This window comes from Trichechus manatus, unplaced genomic scaffold (genome assembly GCF_000243295.1).
Source record: "Trichechus manatus latirostris isolate Lorelei unplaced genomic scaffold, TriManLat1.0 scaffold00024, whole genome shotgun sequence".
NCBI lineage: Eukaryota > Metazoa > Chordata > Mammalia > Sirenia > Trichechidae > Trichechus > Trichechus manatus.
Window position 1 is genome coordinate 10326019 of NW_004443960.1, and position 20062 is coordinate 10346080.

At 46.4% G+C, this 20062-nt stretch overlaps 1 protein-coding gene across 2 annotated transcripts in view; it reads left to right on the top strand.

The window, feature by feature from the left end:
- CLEC16A (C-type lectin domain containing 16A) overlaps positions 1-20062 on the top strand; it is a 210759-nt gene that overhangs the window by 86782 nt on the left and 103915 nt on the right. For both annotated transcript variants that reach the window (XM_004373253.2, XM_023728464.1), the window contains exons 13-14: positions 16000-16122; positions 19687-19796. In XM_004373253.2, the coding sequence (XP_004373310.2) occupies positions 16000-16122; positions 19687-19796 (233 nt within the window). The remainder of the gene's footprint in view (positions 1-15999; positions 16123-19686; positions 19797-20062) is intronic.

A 20062-nucleotide genomic window follows, 5' to 3' on the forward strand; every position in this document is an offset into this window, starting at 1 on the left:
ACACCCAGCCTTGGGAACTTTGGCAGCAAGAGATCATAGACCTTTCCTCATGGATTCTGATTTGGCCCCAGCAAATCCCAGACTGGGCAAGTGATCTGATTTTTTCCAGCTTGATGGTATGTCTAACTCTGGAACCATCAGTTATGGCTGGGGGAAGGGTCCTGTAGCACAGACTTGCCCTGAGGGGATCAGCCTGTGTCTGGGACTGTTTCTATTGTAAGGAGCTTCTTTGGAAGCCTGACAACAGTGCCTAACACACTTAACCTGTTACTGAATAGCTCTGCCATCTTCTTGTATTCATTCGAGTTTTTTTTCCTGCCATTTCCTCTTCCCCAACTTTGACACCTGTTGGAATTCTGCTTGTCTGTCAGGGTTCCACTCAGAAATCACCTTCTCCAGGAAGCTCTCTCTAATCCCTCCAAGTGGTGTTCATACTGGGTTAGCAGTATCTAATGCCACCACTCGTCTGTCAGTTTGTCGTACTGTGGTGGCTTGTGGGTTGCTGTGATGCTGAAAGCTATGCCACTGGTATTTCAAATACCAACAGGGTCACACATAGTGGACAGGTTTCAGCAGAACTTCCAGACTAAGACAGACTAGGAAGAAGGACCTGGTGATCTACTTCTGAAAAAATCGGCCCGTGAAAACCTTATGAATAGCAGCGGAACAATTGTATGCTATAGTGCCAGAAGATGAGCCCCTCAGGTTGGAAGGCACTCAGAATACAACTGGGGAAGAGCTGCCTCCTCAAGGTAGAGTCAACCGTAACGATGTGGATGGGGTCACGCTTTCGGGACCTTCATTTGCTGATGTGGCACAACTCAAAAATGAGAAGAAACAGCTGCAAACATCCATTAATAATTAGAACGTGGAGTATATGAAGTATGAATCAAGGAAAATTGGAAGTTGTCAAAAATGAAATGGAACGCTTAAAGATCAATATCGTAGACATTAGTGAGCCAAAATTAACTGGTATTGGCCATTTTGAATTGGGCAATCATATGGTCTGCTGTGCCGGGAGTAACAAATTGAAGAGGAATGAGGTTGCATTCATCATCAAAAAGAACATTTCAAGATCTATCCTGAAAAACAACAATGTCAGTGATAGGATAATATCCATATGCCTACAAGGAAGACCAGTTAATATGACTATTATTCAAATTTCCGCACCAACCACTAAGGCCAAAGATGAAAAAATTGAAGATTTTTACTGACTTCTGCAGTCTGAAATTGATAAAACATGCAATCAAGATGCATTGATAATTACTGGTAATTAGAATGTGAAAGTTGGAAACGAAGAAAGATCAGTAGTTGGAAAATATGGCACATGTGATAGAAACGACACAGGAGAGCGCATGGTAGAATTTGCAAGACTAACAGCCTATTCATTGGTAATACCTTTTTTCAACATCTTAAATGGTGACTATACACATAGACTTCGCCTAATGGAAAACACAGGAATCAAATTGACTATATCTGTGGAAAGAGACAATGCAGAAGCTCAGAGTCATCAGTCAGAACAAGGCCAGGGGCCGACTGTGGGACAGACCATCAGTTGCTCATGTGCAAGTTCAAGTTGAAGCTGAGGAAAATTAGAATAAGTCCATGAGAGCCAAAGTACAACCTTGAATATATCCCACCTGGATTTAGAGACCATCTCAAGAATAGATTTGACACTTTGAACACTAATGACTAAAGACTAGAGGAGTTGTTGGGTAACATCAAGGACAGCACACATGAAGAAAGCAAACGATCATTTAAAAGACAAGAAAGAAAGAAAAGACAAAAATGGATGTTAGAAGAGACTCTGAAACTTGCTCTTGAATGGAGAGTAGCTAAAGTGAAAGAAATGATGAAGTGAAAGAGCTGAACAGAAGATTTTAAGGGACGGCTTGAGAAGACAAAGTAAAATATTATAATAACATGTGCAAAGAGCTGGAGTTAGAAAACCAAAACGGAAGAACACACTCAGCTTGTCTCAAGCTGAAAGAACTGAAGAAAAAATTCAAGCCTCGAGTTGCAATATTGAAAGATTCTGGGGGCAAAAAATTGAATGACGCAGGAAGCATCAAAAGAAGATGGAAGGAATACACAAAGTCAGTGTACCAGAAAGAATTGGTCAACGGTCAACTATTGCGGGAGCTAACATCTGCTCAAGAACCGATGGTACTGAAGTCCAGGCTGCACTGAAGGCATTGGCGAAAACAAGGCTCCAGTAATTGATGGAATACCAGTTGAGATGTTTCAACAAAGGCATGCAACTCTAGAAGTGCCCCTTGTCTATGCTAAGAAATTTGGAAGACAGCTACCTGCCGAAGTGACTGAAAGAGATCTGTATAGGTGCCTATTCCAAAGAAAGGCGATCCAACAGATGGCAGAAATTATCGAACAATATCATTAATATTGCATGCAAGTAAAATTTTGCTGAAGATCATTCAAAACAGTTGCTGCACTGTGTCGACAGGGAACTGCCAGAAATTCAAACCAGATTCAAAAGAGGACATGGAATGAGGGATATCATTGCTGATTTCAGATGGATCTTGGCTGAAAGCAGAGAATACCAGAAAGAGGTTTACCTGTGTTTATTAACTATGCAAAGGCATCCGACTGTGTGGATCATAACAAATTATGGATAACATTGTGAAGAATGGGAATTACAGAACATTTGATTGTGCTCATGCGGAACTTGTACATATACCAAGAAGCAGTTGTTCGAACAGAACAAGGGGATACTGCATGGTTTAAAACCAGGCAAGGGTGTGCATCAGGGTTGTATCCTTTCACCATATTTATTCAATCTGTATGCTGAGCACATAACCGGGAAGCTGGACTATATGAAGAAGATCCGGGCACCAGGATTGGAGGAAGACTTATTAATAACCTGTGATACGCAGATGACACAACCTTTGCTGAAAACGAAGAGGACTTGAAATACTTACTGATGAAGATCAAAGACTGCAGCCTTCAGTATGGATTACACCTCAACATAAAAGAAACAAAAATTCTCAAACTGGACCAGTAAGGAACATCATGATAAATGGTGAAAATACTGAAGTTGGCAAGGATTTCATTTTACTTGGCTACACAATCAGTGCCCATGGAAGCAGCAGTCAAGAAATCAAACGATGTATTGCATTGGGCAAATCTGCTGAAAAAGACCTCTTTAAAGTTTTAAAAAGCAAAGATATCACTTTGAGGACTAAGGTGCGCCTGACCCAAGATTTGGTATTTTTAATCGCCTCATATGCATGTGAAAGCTGGAGAATGAATAAGGAAGACCAAAGAAGAATTCATGCATTTGAATTATGGTGTTGGCAAAGAATATTAAATATACCATGGACTGACAGAAGAATGAACAAATTTGTTTTGGAAGAAGTATAGCCAGAACGCTCCTTAGAAGTGAGGATGGCAAGACTTCATCTCACTTACTTTAGACATGTTATGAGGAGGGACCAGTCCCTGGAGAAGTTCATAATGCTTGGTAAAGTAGACGGTCAGCAGAAAAGATGAAGACCCTCAGCGAGATGGATTGACGCAGTGGCTGCAATAAAGGGCTCAAACATGGCAATGATTATGAGGATGGCACAGTGTTCCCTTCTGTTGTACGTGGGGTCACTATGATTTGGAACCAATACAACATCACCTAACAACAGCAATAATCATCTAATGTGTCACTTTTTATTTATTGCTAGATTTGATTTACTAAAATTTTTGTTGAGGTTTTTACATCTATATTCATGAGTGATAGTGGTCTGTAGTCTTATAATTCCTTTGTTTGGTTTTATTATCAGGGTAATTAATGCTCACCTTATGGAATGAATTAATTTGATTTCATTTTCTCGAATAGTTTTTGTAGGACTGGTATTATGTCTTCCATAAATGAAAACCTGATCCCTGTAGAATTCATCAGTGAAGCCATCTGGGCCTGGAGTTTTATTTGAAGGAAGGTTTTAACTTAAGTTGTTTAATAAGGCTATTCAGGTTATTTGTTTCTTCTTGAGTGAGCTTTGATAGAGTATGTCTTTCAAGGAATTTGTCATTTGATCTGAATTGTTGAATTTATTGGCATAATCTTGTTTATAATAGTCCTTTATTATACTTTTAATTATAGAATCTGTAGTGATGTCCTCTCTCTTAATTCCTGGTATTGCTAATTTGGGTCTTCTTTCTTTTTTTCCTAATGAGTCTGGCTAGAGGATTATCAATTTTATTGATACTCTCAAAGAACCTGCTTTTGGTTTTATTGTTTTTTCTCTTTTGCTTTACTTTTTTTTCTCTGTCAATGATCTCTGTTGTTCATTTATTTCCTTCTGCTTACCTCGGGTTTAATTTGCTGTTCTCTTCAATTTATTTTATTTTTTTAATTAATGTACAGTAAAATTAACTTTTTTGCTATATAGTTCTGTGAATTTTAATACATGTATGGATTCATGTGTAAACAACACCATAACCAGGATACATTATATTTCCATTGTCTAAGAAACTCCCTCATGCTACTCCTTTGCAGGCACACCCTCCCCACTACCAGTCATTGATTTTTAAACCTTTCTTCTTTTTCAAGAGTTTAATGCTATAAATTGCCCTCTAAGCACTGATTTAGCTGCATTCAGTAAAACTTGATATGCGTGGTTCTGTTTTCATTTTGTTTAAAATAAAATTTCCCTCGTGATTTTTTTCTTGACCCATGGATTATTTAGAGGTATTGTATTGACTTCCAATTTAAGTTTCTGTGGTCAAATAACTTACTTTGTATGATTTAATCCTTTTAAATTTGTTGTGGCTTCATTTGAAGCCCAGAATGTGGTTGATCTTGGTAAGTGTTCCATGTACATTTGAAAAGAATTTCATTCTGTTGTTGGGTGGAGTATTCTATAAGTGTCAGTTAGGTCAGTTTGGTTGAGAGTGTTGTTCACGTCTTCTGTATCCTATTGATTTTTTTTGTCAGCATTCTCTGTTGAAATCTTCAACTCTGTTGCCTCTTTCTTCTTTTAATTCTGTCAGTTTTTGCATCCGGTACTTTGAAGCTCTGTTATTAGAAGTATGCACATTTAGGATTGTTACGTATTCCTGATAATCTAATCCTTTTGTCATTATGAAGTGAGCCTCTTTCTTCCTGGTAGTATTTCTTGTGCTGAAATCCACTTAGTCTGATGTTACTGTAGTCACCCCAGCTTTTGTTTTATCAGTGTTATCGTGGCATATCTGTTTCTGTACTTTTAACCTAGACACACATGGGGTCCTCATGAGTCGGAGTTGACTCAACAGCAAGTGGTGGTGGTGTCTATATTTAAAGTGGGCTTCTTGTAGACCAGATATAGTTGAGTCTTGCTTTTTTTTAATTCAGTGTGACAGTACCTGCCTTTTAACTAAATTAGCATGTTCAGACCATTTACATTAGTGTGATTGTCAGTATGGTTGGTTTAAATCTACCATCTTGCTATTTGTTTTTTCATTTGTCCCATCTGTCCTTTGTTCCATTTACTCCTCTCCTGTCTTCTTTTGATCAATTGAATATTTTTTATTATTCTGATTTATCTCCTTTATTGGCTTGTTAGCTGTACCTCTTCATTTTCTTTTTTCAGTGGTTGTTCTGGGGTTTATAGTGTGTGTGTGTGTGTGTGTGTGTGTGTGTGTGTATACACACACACACATACATTGATCTTTAATGTATCTTGATCTGTATTTCTTTCTGTCTTGGGTAAATGGGAATGGAGTGGCTGAATCATATGGAAGGTGTTTGTTCAATTTGCCAAACTGCTTTCCAACATGGCTGTATAATTTTATATTCTCACCAGCTATGTATGAGGATTCCAGTTTCTTCACATCCTGGCCAGCACTCAGTATGGTCAGTTTTTTCACTTTAGCCATTCTAATAGGCATGTGATTTTAATTTGCGTTTGCCTAATGACTGATGATGTTGAACATCTTTTCGTGTACTTCATTTGCCATCCACGTGTCTTCTTTTGTGAAGTGTCTGTTCAAATTCTTTGCCTATTTTGTATTGGGTTGTCTCTTTTCTTGTTGTTGACTTCTTAGAGTTCTTTATATATCCTGGCTACACATCCTTTATCAGATATGTTTTGCAGAGATTTTCTCCTTGTCTGTGGCTTGTCTTTTTATCCTCATAACGGTGTCTTTTGAGGTGCAGGCATTTTTAATTTGGTGACGTTTCCATGGCCCTTTTTATGCCTCTTTTCCTCTGCACGTTTTCTCCTGTCTGGACCACCAGGCCTCTGAGAGCAGAGACCAGGTCTTTCCTGATGCCCCTGTAGTGCCCAGCTCAGGGCTTGGCGCTCAGCCAGCACCAGCCAGTGTTTGCTGGCTGACTCTCAGCTGGCTGGCAGCTCCCCAACTGTGCCCTCTCCCTGCAGCCTGTGCTCAGGGACTCTGCGGGGAAGGTGCTGTCTGGGATGTAGAGATGCCGGCTCTGGCTCAGGGAGGGCTGCCCTCCAGAAGAACAAGGGGTGCACGGACAGACTTCATCTTCTGGGTGGCTGTCTTCCTGAAGGGCTTCTTCCCTGGAGCCTGCCCCGTTGTTTCTGTGCGAGGGAGGTGAGGAGGTTGTGGCTCACACATGTATGGTGAGTGCTCCATCATCCAGTGATGTGGCCTGGAAAGATGACCCTCCAGGTCCTGGCTGTGGAGGCAACCTCTCTTTCTTGGGGATTTTTCTTAAAAGAGTGTGGACCTGTGTATTTGAGGGAATTTAATTGCTCCATTTGTTTCCTGCTAATGCCATTCATTTATTGATTCTTTCACCCTTCCAACAAATATCCTGAAGCCCCTCCTAGATGCCAAGCATGTGGTTAATATTGGGAATACAGTGGTAAACCAAACAAACAGGGTCCCTATTTTCATGGAGTCTGCTTCATGTTAGAGGAGACAGACAGTGAACCAGTAAACAGATGAGAACGATAATTCTGTGTAGTGAAAAGTACAGTGGTGAAAATCAAATCAGGAGGGCTAGGACAGAGGGAGCCATGTTAGCCTTGGCTGTCAGGCAGGCAGGCGATGTGCCCATGGTGGGCAGGTGCTCTGAGCGTGGATGGGCTGGAGCCAGGCTGCAGGGGGTGGGTGGGCCACGACTGTGCACTGCATCCTGAGCGCTGCATGGGGCTGCTGAAGGATGTTAGCCAGGAAGTGATCTGACCCCCGATAGAGCCCCCAGAATGGGTTTGCAGTCATTCAGCCAGAAGACAGGAGGGATGGGGAGACGTGGACAGATGTGGGCAGTGTTTAGGAGGTGAAGTAGAAAAATCTCTCAGCATTCGGCAGATATTTAGTGAGCACCTACTCTATGTGAAGCACTGTTCTAGGCGCTGGAACAAATCTGATGAGTCTCATTCCGGTGATAACGTGTGCTTTCAAGAAATGATAGAAGGTGATAAGCAGGGTGAGGTTTGGTAAGGAGTAGCTGGTGGTGGTGGTGTGGTGGTTACCGATAGGGTGGTCAAGGCTTCTCCAAGGAAGGAGCATCAGAGCCAAGGCTCGCAGAGTAAGAAGGAGCCAGCTTTGCAAAGAGCTGGGCCGCAGTACTCCAGGCAAAGGGAACAGCATGTGCAAAGACTCTAGTTGGTAAAGAGCTTACAGGTCAAGGAGCAGAAAGCAGGCCAAGGTGAGGCTGGCCAGGCAAGCAGAGACTAGACGGTGAAGAGCTTTGAAAGCCATGAAGAGGAATTTAGATTTTATTCCAAATGCAGTGGGAAACCACTGATGGCCTTTGTAGGAGAGTGACATGATCAGATGGAAGTTTTTAAAGAGCACTGTAGCTGCTGGGTGCAGAGTGGATTCATGGGGCCCAGGGGGTGAGCCACAAGAGGGGAAGCTGGAAGACTTCTTAGGAAGCTGTTGCAGTAGTCCCGGCAAGAGATATGTGGATTGGATTGGGCTATTGGCTCTAGCGGGAAGGATCTAACATACGTTTTGGAGCTAGAGCCAGGGTGTGCTGATGGATTGGATGCGGGGGTTGAGTGAAAGGGAAGAGTCAAGGGTGACTCCTGCGTTTGGGCATGAGTAGCTGTGGGGTACCGTTTGCTAGGATGGGGAAACTAGGAGACGAGGAGGGTTGGGGGTTCTGCTTGATTTGGATGGGAGGGGGCTCTGAGGCAGGCCTGGGTGAAGCGCAGGTTCCTGGCTCCTACCACTGTGTGGGTGGTAGTGCCGTCTCCAGCGCCAATGAGCATGGGTGTGGAGAGAAGCAGGAGAGTTCAGGTTTGGAACCCTCATCCCAGGTGCCCGGGGGACCCCTGGGGAAGCCGTCTAGTAGGGGAACTGTCACCTGGTTTATGTTCCAGTCCTGGCCTGTGGGCACAGGGTCTGTATTTGGTGTTTTTTTTGGTTAGTTGATTTTTTTTTTTTTTTTGCTAGGTAGCAGGCTGTTTGCTGTACTTAACCTTCAGCCTCTCTTTTCCAGATCCTTACCCCTCAAGCAGGCCCCCTAATGAGATGGTCTCTTTCTGATAGATTTTTCATCATAAGACAGTTTTAACATAAAAGCAATGTTAATAAAAACCAAATGTTAGCTCAGGCCTTCCAGTAAATCGTAATAGATTAGATACTGCACCAAAATGAATATTCCACAGTGGAGAGGGTTGGACGGTTGGAGAGAACGCGCTCGTTGTGATTCAGTTGGGCCACATAATGAATTCGAGTTCCTATCTGTAATAGAAAATGCAGCCTCTCTCCTTTGTCAAGCCCCGGCCCAGTGTGTGTGTGTGGGGCGGGGTGGTGGTGGGAGGTTGCAGCTTTTGTGTTCTTAAAGGCCCCCCTGCCCCACCCCCGACACTCCTACTCCTCCGTTTCTCATTGTTTCCTCCAGAGGAGTCTTGGCCTTTTTGGCTTTTGTTCTGCTGAGAAGTTACTGGAACATGGATAAGAGGTATGGGAAAGGTTGAAAGGTAATAGGATAAAGGGAAGCTTTCGCCATGCCAAAAGCTGGCAAAACATCATCTTGGATCTTGGCTGACACAGGAAGTATGTTGGAAATCAGCCCAATATCTGGTTAGCTTTCGAAAGTGTTGGTCTATAGTTTTCCATACCTGGCAAAGTTCGCGTGACTGCAGCCAAGGAACCTTGTGTGGTCAAAAGAAGAAAAAAAAAGAATATTATTTACCTGGTGCTATCGTGGTCTCTCTATTTAAGTTTGTCTCTCTAATTCTTTTTATGTAGCTTTGGTCTGAATCTTTTTCATCTCTACCCTGAATGGGGACTACTGCTCTGGGGGAAAAATCTAGAACTTAGAGAGCTAGCTTAGTAACTAGTTACTGACATTGCAGAGCCACATCCTTCCCTTCTACTTTTGAATTCTTTGAAGTAGTTGGGAGTTTGGTCCCCACCCTGACCCTTGTGGCTGTTGGGTGGAAGTGATGTAGTGGGGAGACCCGTTCTGACTCACGTGGGCAGAGGAGGACTTCATCTCGTTGGAAAGGGAGTGAGGAAACATGTGGTCTCCTGGAAGTCCGAGAGTGCTAGTGCGTTTTCCTGGGCCATGTAAAGTGCATCAGGAGTTCTGTGGAATTTGTCCATTGTCAGTCACTTAAGGGTCAAAGCAAATAGGACAATTTGTTATCCACAGTGTTTATTTCATCCAGAGGGAGAATGCCTAGCAAAGAAACTGCTGGGTTTGCAACTAAAGCTGCTTTTCTTTACTAGGAACCTCTGTGTGTGTGTGTGTGTGTGTGTGTGTGTGTGTGCGCGCGCGCGCGCTCATGCGTGCATGCACGCGCACACATGCGGATTTTACTTTTCCCGTGCTGCATAATCCTATCATACTGTGACAGGTCTGTCAGCCATCATTTTGTTTCAGTAGGTGGTTTAAACCCAAATCCAATGCTTTTCCACAAAGTAAATGCTTTCCTAATAATCTTTGTGATGATGATACAATGCTTGTTGTAGAAAACAAACATAAGAATAAGATTTTTTTCACTTGTCTATGATCATACCACCTTAAGACAACCAAACTGGTAACAATTTTGTGATATTTCTTTCCAGCCCTGTTTGGGCAGGGTGATGGTTGGGTTGTTTTGCATGGCCGTCATATTAGAGCTTCTGTTCTCTGTGTGTGTGTCTCCAGTTATGAGATTGTGCCCCCCATTTTGAGATATGTCTGATTCTTCTTCCATCTTTCTTTTGTAGTAGGCTAAATTTGATCAGAACTAGTTAACTCTTTTAAAAATTATTTAATAATTACACAGAAGAAAACATTCTTTGATGGTTATGAGGGTGGGGAGGGAGGGTGAGGGTTATTCACTAACTAGATAGTAGATAAGAGTTATTTTAGGTGAAGGGAAGGACAGCACACACTACAGGGGAAGTCAGCACAACTGGACTAAACCAAAGCTAAGAAGTTTCCTGAATACAAACAAACACTTTGAGGGACAGACTAGCAGACGTAGGGGTCTGGGGACCATGCTTTCAGGGGACGTATAGATCAATTGGCATAACAAAGCTTATTAAGAAGATGTTCTGCATCCTACTTTGGTGAGTGGCATCTGGGGTCCTAATAGCTTGCAAGCAGCCATCTAAGATGCATCAATTGGTCCCAACCACCTGGAGTAAAGGAGAATGAAGAACACCAAATACACAAGGAAAGTAGTAGCCCAAGAGACAGAAAGGGCCACATAAACCAGAGACTTCATCAGCCTGAGACCAGAAGAACTAGATGGTGCCCGGCTACCACCAATGACTGCCCTGACAGGGAACACAACAGAGAGTCCTGGATGGAGCAGGAGAAAGGTGGGGTGTAAATTCTAGCAAGAAGACCAGACTTAATGGTCTGACTGAGACTGGAGGAGCCCCGGAAAGCATCGCCCCTGGATTCTCTGTCAGCCCAGAACTAAAACAGTTTCCGAGGCCAACTCTTCAGACAAGGATTGGACTGGACTGTGTTGTGGGACATAAACTGATAGTCGTGAGGAGTGTGCCTCTTAGCTCAAGTAGATACAAGAGACTAAACGGGCAGCTTCTGTCCAGAGGTGAGATGGGAAGGCAGAGAGTGTTAGGAGCTGGTTGAATGGACATGGGGAATCAGGGGTGGAAAGGAGGAGTGTGCTGTCACAGTATGGGGAGAGCAGTTAGAGTCACATAACAAGGTATGTATAAATTTTTGTATGGGAAAAAATTGTAAAAAAATTAATGAATTAAACAGAGAATTATGGTGCTCTGTCTTCGTGCCAGAGAACTGCCAGCTAATGTCGTTCGTGGGGTTTGAGCAGGTGGAGGGAAAGAGAAGAACTAGCAAGCAAGAGTGATGTGATTTGGCCTAGAGAGCTCAAGACTGATGGTCTCGGGAGTCGGGGGCTGCGTTCCACTACGGGCTTCTCCACTCTGTGTTACCTCAGGCAGGGTTCATAACTTCTTTGTGCCTCAATTTCTTCATCTATAAAATGGAAAACAATAATACCTACTTCACAGAATGTAAGAGTTAAGTGTCACCTGCCTGACTCATAGTTACCATTTATTCTGTGCTCACTATGTGAAGGAGAGGCGCCCTGGTGGTGCAGTGGTTAAGCCCTCAGCTGCTAACCTACCAGTGGCTCTGTGGGAGGAAAAAACCTGGTAGTCTGTTCCCATGAAGATTATAGCCTTGGAAACCCTATGGAGCAGTTCTCCCTTCCTGCAGGGTCGCGGTGAGTCAGAATCTACTCTGCGGCACACAACAATAACAGCATATGAAGGAAATCTTATATTCTCAGCAGATTCTCCCCTCTTTCTCCCCAGGGGCACTCTGTTCTTACCAGAGAGGCTTGATTTGTTGTCTTGTTGTTTGTTTTTGATCAAATACTGTGCTAAATGATAAGGTCTACTTGAGAATTCCTTCATAATCACTCAACTGCTTTTTAAGACTATGGGACTCAGGAGTGTCTGGAGCTTTTGAATTGCTATCCAGGCCTTGTAAGCCAAGGGCCAGTACAATTCAGGATAGCAGAGGGGATTTTAGAGGCCATGGTGGGAGAGAGAGAGAGACAGGAGAGGAGCTGAGGCACCTGGCCCAGGAGGAACTTGGGGAAAGACCAGAGGGGTTTTTTCCATATGTTGTGTGGAATCCAGTCTGTTCTCTGTATTCCCGTGGCCCATAGTAAAGTCCACCTTGCATAAATGCATTGCAACATCAGATCTGTTTTGGGGGAAGTGCCAGAAGACTGGGATCATCTTGAGTGGGCCTGAGGGAATGGAGGCCACCCAAGTCAGACCAGAGCACATCAACTCCACAGCTGCCTCTCGGTGGGTCCCTGCCGCCTGCCACGGGTCCTGGTGTCCAAGCCTTGCCTGCCCCCTCCCCTGACCTTTCTGCCTCATCACTTCCTCCCTAGTCCCTTCCCTGGCCCTCCCCAGCTCTACCAGATACCTTACGGTCTGCCCTTGGCCCTCCCTGTCTAGCTCAAGACAGATCTCTGCCAGTCCTTCAGAATCCACCCTGAGCAGCTCATCCCTGAGAATGGGCCCGAGCCCTAGCCCTACCAGCTCCGTTGTTGTTAGGTGCTCTCCAGTCGATTCTGACTCATAGCAACCACATGTGACAGAGTAGAACTGCCCCACAGGATTTCCTAGGCTGAAATCTTTATGGAAGTAGATCTCCAGGTTTTCTCCTGTGGAGCCACCGGTGGGTTCAAACCACTAACCCTTTGACTAGCCGCCAAGCGCTTAACCATTGTTCCGACAGGCTCCTTGCCGGCCCCTTTAGGCCCTCCCGTGTCTTGATTTTGGCTTTTATTAGGTAGTTTTTTTCTTTTTGTTCTTTCGTTCTTTCTTTCCTCTTGTAACACACATGATACAAAATACATAAACCACGCTCAAAGTAAAAACTGCCGTCAAAACCCTTTGCCATAGAGTCGATTCCGACTCACAGTGACCCTACAGGACAGAGTATAACTGCCCCGTAGGGTTTCCAAGGAGCAGCTGATAGATTTGAACTGCCGACCTTTTGGTTAGCAGCTGAGCTGTTAACCACTGTGCCACCAGGGCTTCCAAATTGCCGTCGGGCATAGTAATGACATCTGAGAGTTATTGAACCATGACTGCATGCTTCTTCCCACTTGATCCTGGCAAGAACCCTGGGGCGAGGAGTTACCATAATCCTTCCCATTTGACAGGTAGGGAGACTGAGGTTCAGAGAGGTTAAGTCATAAAACAAAATTCTCCCCTACTCCACCCGTAGGCCTCTCATTCCTCCTGCACCCCACACCCTGGCTCTCTGCCCTTTCATCCCAGCTACAGCCTGGAAGGTACCTGGAAGGGAATGAGCCTGATGGAGGGCACAGGAGAGGCCTTGGAGGCAGTGACTATGGTCAGCATGAGAGGGCAGGCGCTTGGCACACTGCTTGACTTTGTCAACTCCCTCGCCATGTGGATGGTGCTCCCCTCTCCTCCTGCCACCCTCCCTGTCTGCATCCCACCCACCTTTGCAATCATCCTGGTCCTAGCTGTGCCTTTTACTGCTCTGTGCCCTTGGGGAAAGGACCAACCGTCTCTGGGTCTCCATTTCCTCCCTATAGGATGGGGCTGGACTTGCGAATCTGGTCCTGCCTTGCTCTTCAAGTGTCTCAGTCTTGTGGGCCCCTCCTTCACAGAAAGCAGAGCACCGGTTGAGGAAGCTCAGGGTCACCTCGTAGTGTTTTCTCTACCCATCTCGAGAAGACTTTGTCACAGATTCCACATTTTTGTCAAATCCTAAGAAGGGAGGGCAGTAATACGGAAGAGACAAAATGGACCTTTCCATGAAAACTAAAGAACTTGTGGAGTTTGGGCCTGTACCTGGGTTTTGCGGGCCACTGCCGCATTCCAGAGGAAGAAACACTGGGCTCTGTCTGCCGTCCTCTCAGAAGTAGAGTGATTGGTGGTCAGATCATGGAGTTGGGTGATGCTCAGGGGAGGCAGAAGAGCCTTTCTCTTCCCAGAACCACTGACTGAGAGTTCACAAAGGGCCAGGAAGAAGAAGAAGAGAGAGATGTTAGGAAGACATTGCCATCTCTGGAAAAGTAGATGCCCAAAAAATCCAGCTGAGGTTCTACTTACCATTTAATAAACCAGAACACTTCAGAGTTAGACATTTAGCATCAAAATGGGATAGCAAATCCACAAATTAAATTTTCATTGCAATCAAATTTTTTGAGGAAGCTGCGTTTGTGGTTTGTGAGAGAGACAGCACTGCCCAACGCGGCCCCCAGGTCGTCCCTTACTGGTGTCATCTACTTGGCATGACTTTGCCTCCTAGTTGCAGCTGGAAGGAATTCAGTAAAGCAAGATATATTGTTATGGTTTATTACATCAACGTGTATGTGGGAGTTACTTAGAATCCAGACAATCAGCTCTTCAATGCTATCCTCTGCTGTTTTGTCAAGGTTCTAAATGAAGCGTCATCTGGTACTCAAAGGGCTGTATTTCAGGAGTTCCCAGAAGTGCCACCTTCCCCCTCTGTTTGAGAATAACAGGAAAAGATGTGCTTCAAGCACAAACAATCCCTTCAGTTCTCAAAGCTTGGATCAAGTGAAATGTTTGTTTCTACAAGTGTATTTTTCAAGAGGCATATTAGAAGCAAGGATAAGGCATTTGGAACTCATTGTACATGAGGTGTCTTAGTCATCTAGTGCTGCTGTAACAGAAATACCACAAGTGAATGGCTTTAACAAACAGAAATTTATTTTCTCACAGTTTAGGAGGCTAGGAGTCCGAATTCAGAGTGCTGGCTCTAGGGGAAGGCTTTCTTTCTCTGTAGGCTCTGGGGGAGGGTCCTTGTCTCTTCAGCTTCTATTTCCTGGTTCCTTGCAGATCTCGATGTGTTTTGGCATCTGTCTGACCCCATCTCTCCTCTGCTCACTTTTTAAATCTCTTTTATATTTCAAAAGAGGTTGACTGAAGATACACCCTATGCTAATCCTTCCTCATTAACATTACAAAGACAAACTCATTCCGAAATGGGATTATAACCACAGGCATAAGACCAAAAACCCATTGCTGATTCTGACCCATAGGTTAGGATTTACAGCACATATTTTTGGGGGACACAATTCAATCCAAAACATGAGGCCTGGGCCACTCTAGTAGCCCCACCAGGTCTCCTGTCTCCCCAGCTCCCAGCAGTGTCTACAGTGCCCATTCCCTGTTTCCTCTCCTACCCACCTCTCTCCCATCTTGTCTTTTGTCTTTAAAATGTTGCTAGTTGAGTTTTCTTTGGAGAAAAACATGATTTCTTTGCCACCTAGTGATGATCTGCTTTCTTGGTTTCACCGTGTTTGCATCTTTCCCCCACTTTCTCCTGTAATGAAGGTCAAGCTTCATCTACTTCTGCTAAGGCCACACCCTCAGAGGCAGAGGCGGAGTCTGTCTCCCTGTGTGTTTGGTGAATGACCGGCCTACCTCTTTGAGCTTGGTGTTGCCAGCTTGAGGGTGTGATTGTTGAGTCTGGCTGCAGTTTTCTTTATGTCTGGTCTCTGTTTCTTAGGTCTGTGTTTCCCCGAGTGTGGCATGTGCCTGATACAGGGGTGGCCTCAGGTGGCACACAGACCCGGCACGCAGTGGCGGGGAAGTAACCACCCCGTGAACATTACTCCCTCTTCCATTCCCTTTCCATTCCTTCTGATTGTGTCCAGGAGAATGTCAGTTTGGGGTCAGTCTATTCTCAACGCCTTTTAAGTGCCTGCCAGTGTCCCTTCTTTACCCAAGACAGACCAGGCCTTAGGCCACAGTGAGTACACAGGCACTCAGCAGTCTTTGGCTAGAACATAAAAACATTGTTGGATTTTCATTTTCTTTGTATAATGACTGTCAATTATCACAGCGATACTGATTTCCTGTTTACAAGTAGTGATAAAAGATGTCCTTAAATTCACTTTACAGAAAACAGTGAGGTAAGTTATAGTACAGGCAGCACCCGGTTGTGGCAGGAATCACAAACAACTTGGGGCTAAAGGTGAGGAAACCCTGCTCCAAGGGGCTTTTCAGCATAATGACATCTCTCGATGAGACAGCTATGCTGACATCTTGACCCTTTCTTTGTTCCAGGCATGGATCCGGAAAAATTAGAGCGAATCCAGCTCCCAGTGCCAAATGCAGCCGAGAAGACCACTTACAACCATCTCCTGGCTGAAAGACTTATTAGGATAATGAATAATGCTGCCCAGCCAGGTGCCTGGGAGAGTGTGGGCTGTTCGCTGGGGTGGTGGGGTCAGAGGGACCAGGCCCACAGACTGGCCACCGGGACACTGGGCTCTGGGCCTGGCCCTCTGGGAGTCTGGGCCGGTCTCACCACTCCCTCTGCCTCGGCCTCTGCCACGCGACGCCATGCACTTTGTACCAGTACCCTCTTGCTTGCTGCAGCTTGTGTCTCCCCTTCTTTTCTCGGTTCTCTTATCCTTCCATACCAACCCTTCTTTTACCACTTTTGCTGACATCTGCCACCCTCCTCTCTGGGTGGCCCAAGGCTATGGGAGAATGAACCAGGCTGAGAGTTGGAGCGATGGCAGGGGTTTGGATTGGGTGCTCTCGGTAATATGAGACGGCCCCCAGTGTTTGGCACTCATCAGTCAAATTCTGAGGCTTCGGCCAGCACCTGTCTGCAGCCAGGGGGAAGGGCTAGAAAGAGCAGGCAGAAAGATCTAGCATGTGTTTCTCAGCTAGGGGTGATCTTGCAATGTCAGGAGACATTGCTGGTCATCACACTAGGGGAGAGGAGGAGTGCTCCTGGTATCTGGTGGGCAGAGGCCAGGGATGCTGCTGACCTACAGCACACACGATGGGTGCCCACAACAGAGAATGTGCTGGCCCTGAATGTCAGTGGTGCTGAGGTTGAGAAATCCTGATCTCAAGGTGAATTCTTTGCAGTGAGGGCAAGGTCAGGCCCAACCACGGTGCTAGCCTGGCAGAGAGGAGGACCATCAAGCTGCCATCAGGAGCATCCAGGGCATGGGCCCAGGTCAGGCTCAGGATGAGTGCAGGGGTGGGGTTTACAAGGCTGTGACTGGAGAGATCGTCAGAAGGTGACGATGTGGATCCCAAATGGTGGCCCGAGCGGAGGGGCCTGGAGATGATGGCAGTGCGTTGGGTCAGTGACCTCCAGGGCATCAACGGGCATTTGAGTATTCACCTGTCACACGTTTACTGAATGCCACCTGCATGCCAGGCACTGCCTGTGAATGATGAGGGGGCAGGGAAGTGTGGGACAGGCGTGGTTCCTGCCCTCAAGGAGCCTTAGCTGGTGGTCTGTGAAGTCGCAGAGTCGTGGACTTCCATGCAGTAGTCGAGGTTGAGAGCTTAGAGGGAGTCAGGGCTGGAGCTGACAGTGGGAGGCATGGCCATGGGAGAGGAGAGACGGGCGTCTAGGACTGAGCCCAGGCACTGTGTATTTCGAGGTGGCCTTGAGGAACCCCCAGAAAAGGAGCTGGAGGCAGGACCCACTAGGAAGAGGAATGGCAGGAGAGTGGGGTGCAGGACAAAGTGGGGCTTGGCAGGTCCATTTCTGCTGAGAGGTGCAGGTGGGTGGGGTGGAGCACATCCCTGAGGGTGGTGGCTGAGGGTGGCGGGAGCTTTGTGGGCCAGGTGTAGCCTGGGAATGGAGGAGGGTGGCACAGAGTGTCCTGCTGGGGCAGTAAGCTGGCCGTGAGGGCCCATAAGAGACAGCCCAGACGCCTGAAGAGGAGAAGTTGGGCAGGTCAGAGGGACGTCTGTCAGCTGCATGGAGGAGCTAGGGGCTTGCAGCCTGGCTGGCGGTTCCCCTCAGGAGACGTGGCCAGTGGGAGGAGGAGTCCACTCCTGGGGAGGAGGCAGCCAAGGAGGAAGAGTCTTGCTGGAAAATCACATTTCACTTTCCTCTAGGCATCAGGAGGGGTGTTTGAGGACAATGTGGTAGAAGAAGGAGTTTTCTGGCTGGCCCAACAGAGAGGGTTATATTAGGGACAGGCGGGATCGAGGCTCCAGAGAAACACTGAACTCGGAGGAGGGTGTGTGCTGTGTGCTGCTGGGCCCCACGGTGGCAACAGAGAATTTAGTTAGTGCTAGGGGCAGGGTGCAGCTGAAGAATTAATTGAGCTCAGATCCACTTCCTTTTCCCGTGGTGGCCTCTGGGGGTTGTACCATGCTTGAGAAGATTATTTTGTTTGTATAGAGTTTACTCCTTGTTAAGTGAACCAATTTCCTCTTCTCGTCAGTTCTACACCTGACTTACAAGTCATTAACAAAATGGCAGGCAGAGAAGTGCATGGTGGTGTATCTACATTGGAGTGTTTTGCAGTGGCCTGGAGATTTCCTCTTCTCCTGGCCCCTCCTTTAGCATCAGAACTCGCCCTAGAAATAAGCTGTAGAGACCCACGGAGGAGTTTGCATCAGAGGTGGTTGCACTTCCGTCAGGCAGTCACAGATGCGTTTGTGAGAGGTGCCAGATATGGTGGCTCTTGGTGTTCAGAATCCCTGCAGTCCACCTGGCCCATCTGAAAGACCTTGGGCAAGTCACTTCACTTGTCTAAACCGCAGTCCTTGAGGGAACATATACATAAAGCACCCAGCACATGCCTGACTCACAGTAGGATAGCAGGCTGTGTTGGTCAAAACTTGGTTGCGGTTAACAGCAACCCAACTCAGACTGACTTAAACAATACAACAGAAATACACACACACTCTTGTTGAGTTGTGAAAGTGAAAAGTCCATTGTTTCTGGCTTCAGGCACAGCTGCATCCAGGGGATCAAACAATGTTTTCCAGGCTCTCTTTGGTCTCTGCAGTCTTCTGGATGGGCAGGATAACTGCCAGCAGCTCCAGCCGTCCCTCTTCTCTGTTCGGCCTCTAGACTCACTATATGGGAGACATTTAGGCTTGGGCAGTCTGGTTGGAAGGCAGGACTTGCACCTCTGTCAGCAGAGCACTTTAGGAAAGATTAAAGCCACTGGCAAGGGTGGGGAGGTAGCTGGTGTGGATGCTTGTGGTCCTGAGGACCCACCGCCCGTCGTGTCCTCACCAGCCCAGCACAAGGGTAGCGTCTCTTGCCCAACAATTCCAGCAAATTGTGGAACAAGACTGACTGGCCCCGCCTGGCTCCCTTGCCCGTCCCCTACCCAGTCACTGTGACCAGGGGAATGGGACACCCTAACTGGCCTGGGTCGGGGGAGGGGTTCAGCTTCATCCAAATCACATGATGAAATGGGGCCAGTGGTTCTCTGAAGCAAAGTGGGGGTGCTTTCTCTGAAGAAGAGGAAAGAATGCTAGACAAGTGATAAAACCACCAATAGCCACTTTCTAGGCCTTCAGTAATAATTACCAGTTGCCGTCAAGTCAGTTGTGACTCATGGTGACCCCAGGTGTATCAGAGTAGAACTCAGCTCCATAGGGCTTGCAATGGCTGATTTTTCAGAAATTGGTCACTAGGCCTTTCTTCTGAGGTGCCTCTGGGTAGACTCAAACTTCCAATCTTTTGGTTAGCAGCTGAGCTCGTTAAACATTTGCATGACCCAGGGACTCAGTTATAATCAGTGACCGTCTTTTTCTTGTCTCCTCTCCCCCGATAGAAGGACTTCAGGGAAGTATTTGGTAGAGGCAGTTTTGATGAGGGGCATTGTAATTGACTGGGGAGGGGGCTGGCATGTAGGGGTTCCCTCTGCGTCTCCACTGGATGCTGAGGGCTTGAGCAGCAGTAAGCCAAGAGACTGTTGAAGGGTGTGCAGCGGGGGGCAGGCCCGAGGCTGACTGCAGTGTGTTTTGCAGACGGGAAGATCCGGTTGGCGACACTGGAGCTGAGTTGCCTGCTCCTAAAGCAGCAAGTCCTGACCAGCAACGGCTGCATCATCAAGGACGTGCACCTGGCCTGCCTGGAGGTGAGGCCTCTCCTCCCCTCTTCCTGGGCACTGTTCGGGAGAGGTGCAGGAGGCTCGGGAGGGCTGCTGCTGATGTCCAGATCGGAGCCTCCTGTCTGTGGCAGCCACAGCAGCAGCCAGAAGCAGCTGGGCCTGATGTCCACTTCAACCCCCTTGTTCAAATGGGAACTTCCTGCAGTTGAGATTTGCTTGACCCAAGACCAAACCCGTTACCGCTGAGTCGATTCCGACCCATAGCAACCCTATAGGACAAAGTAGAACTGTCC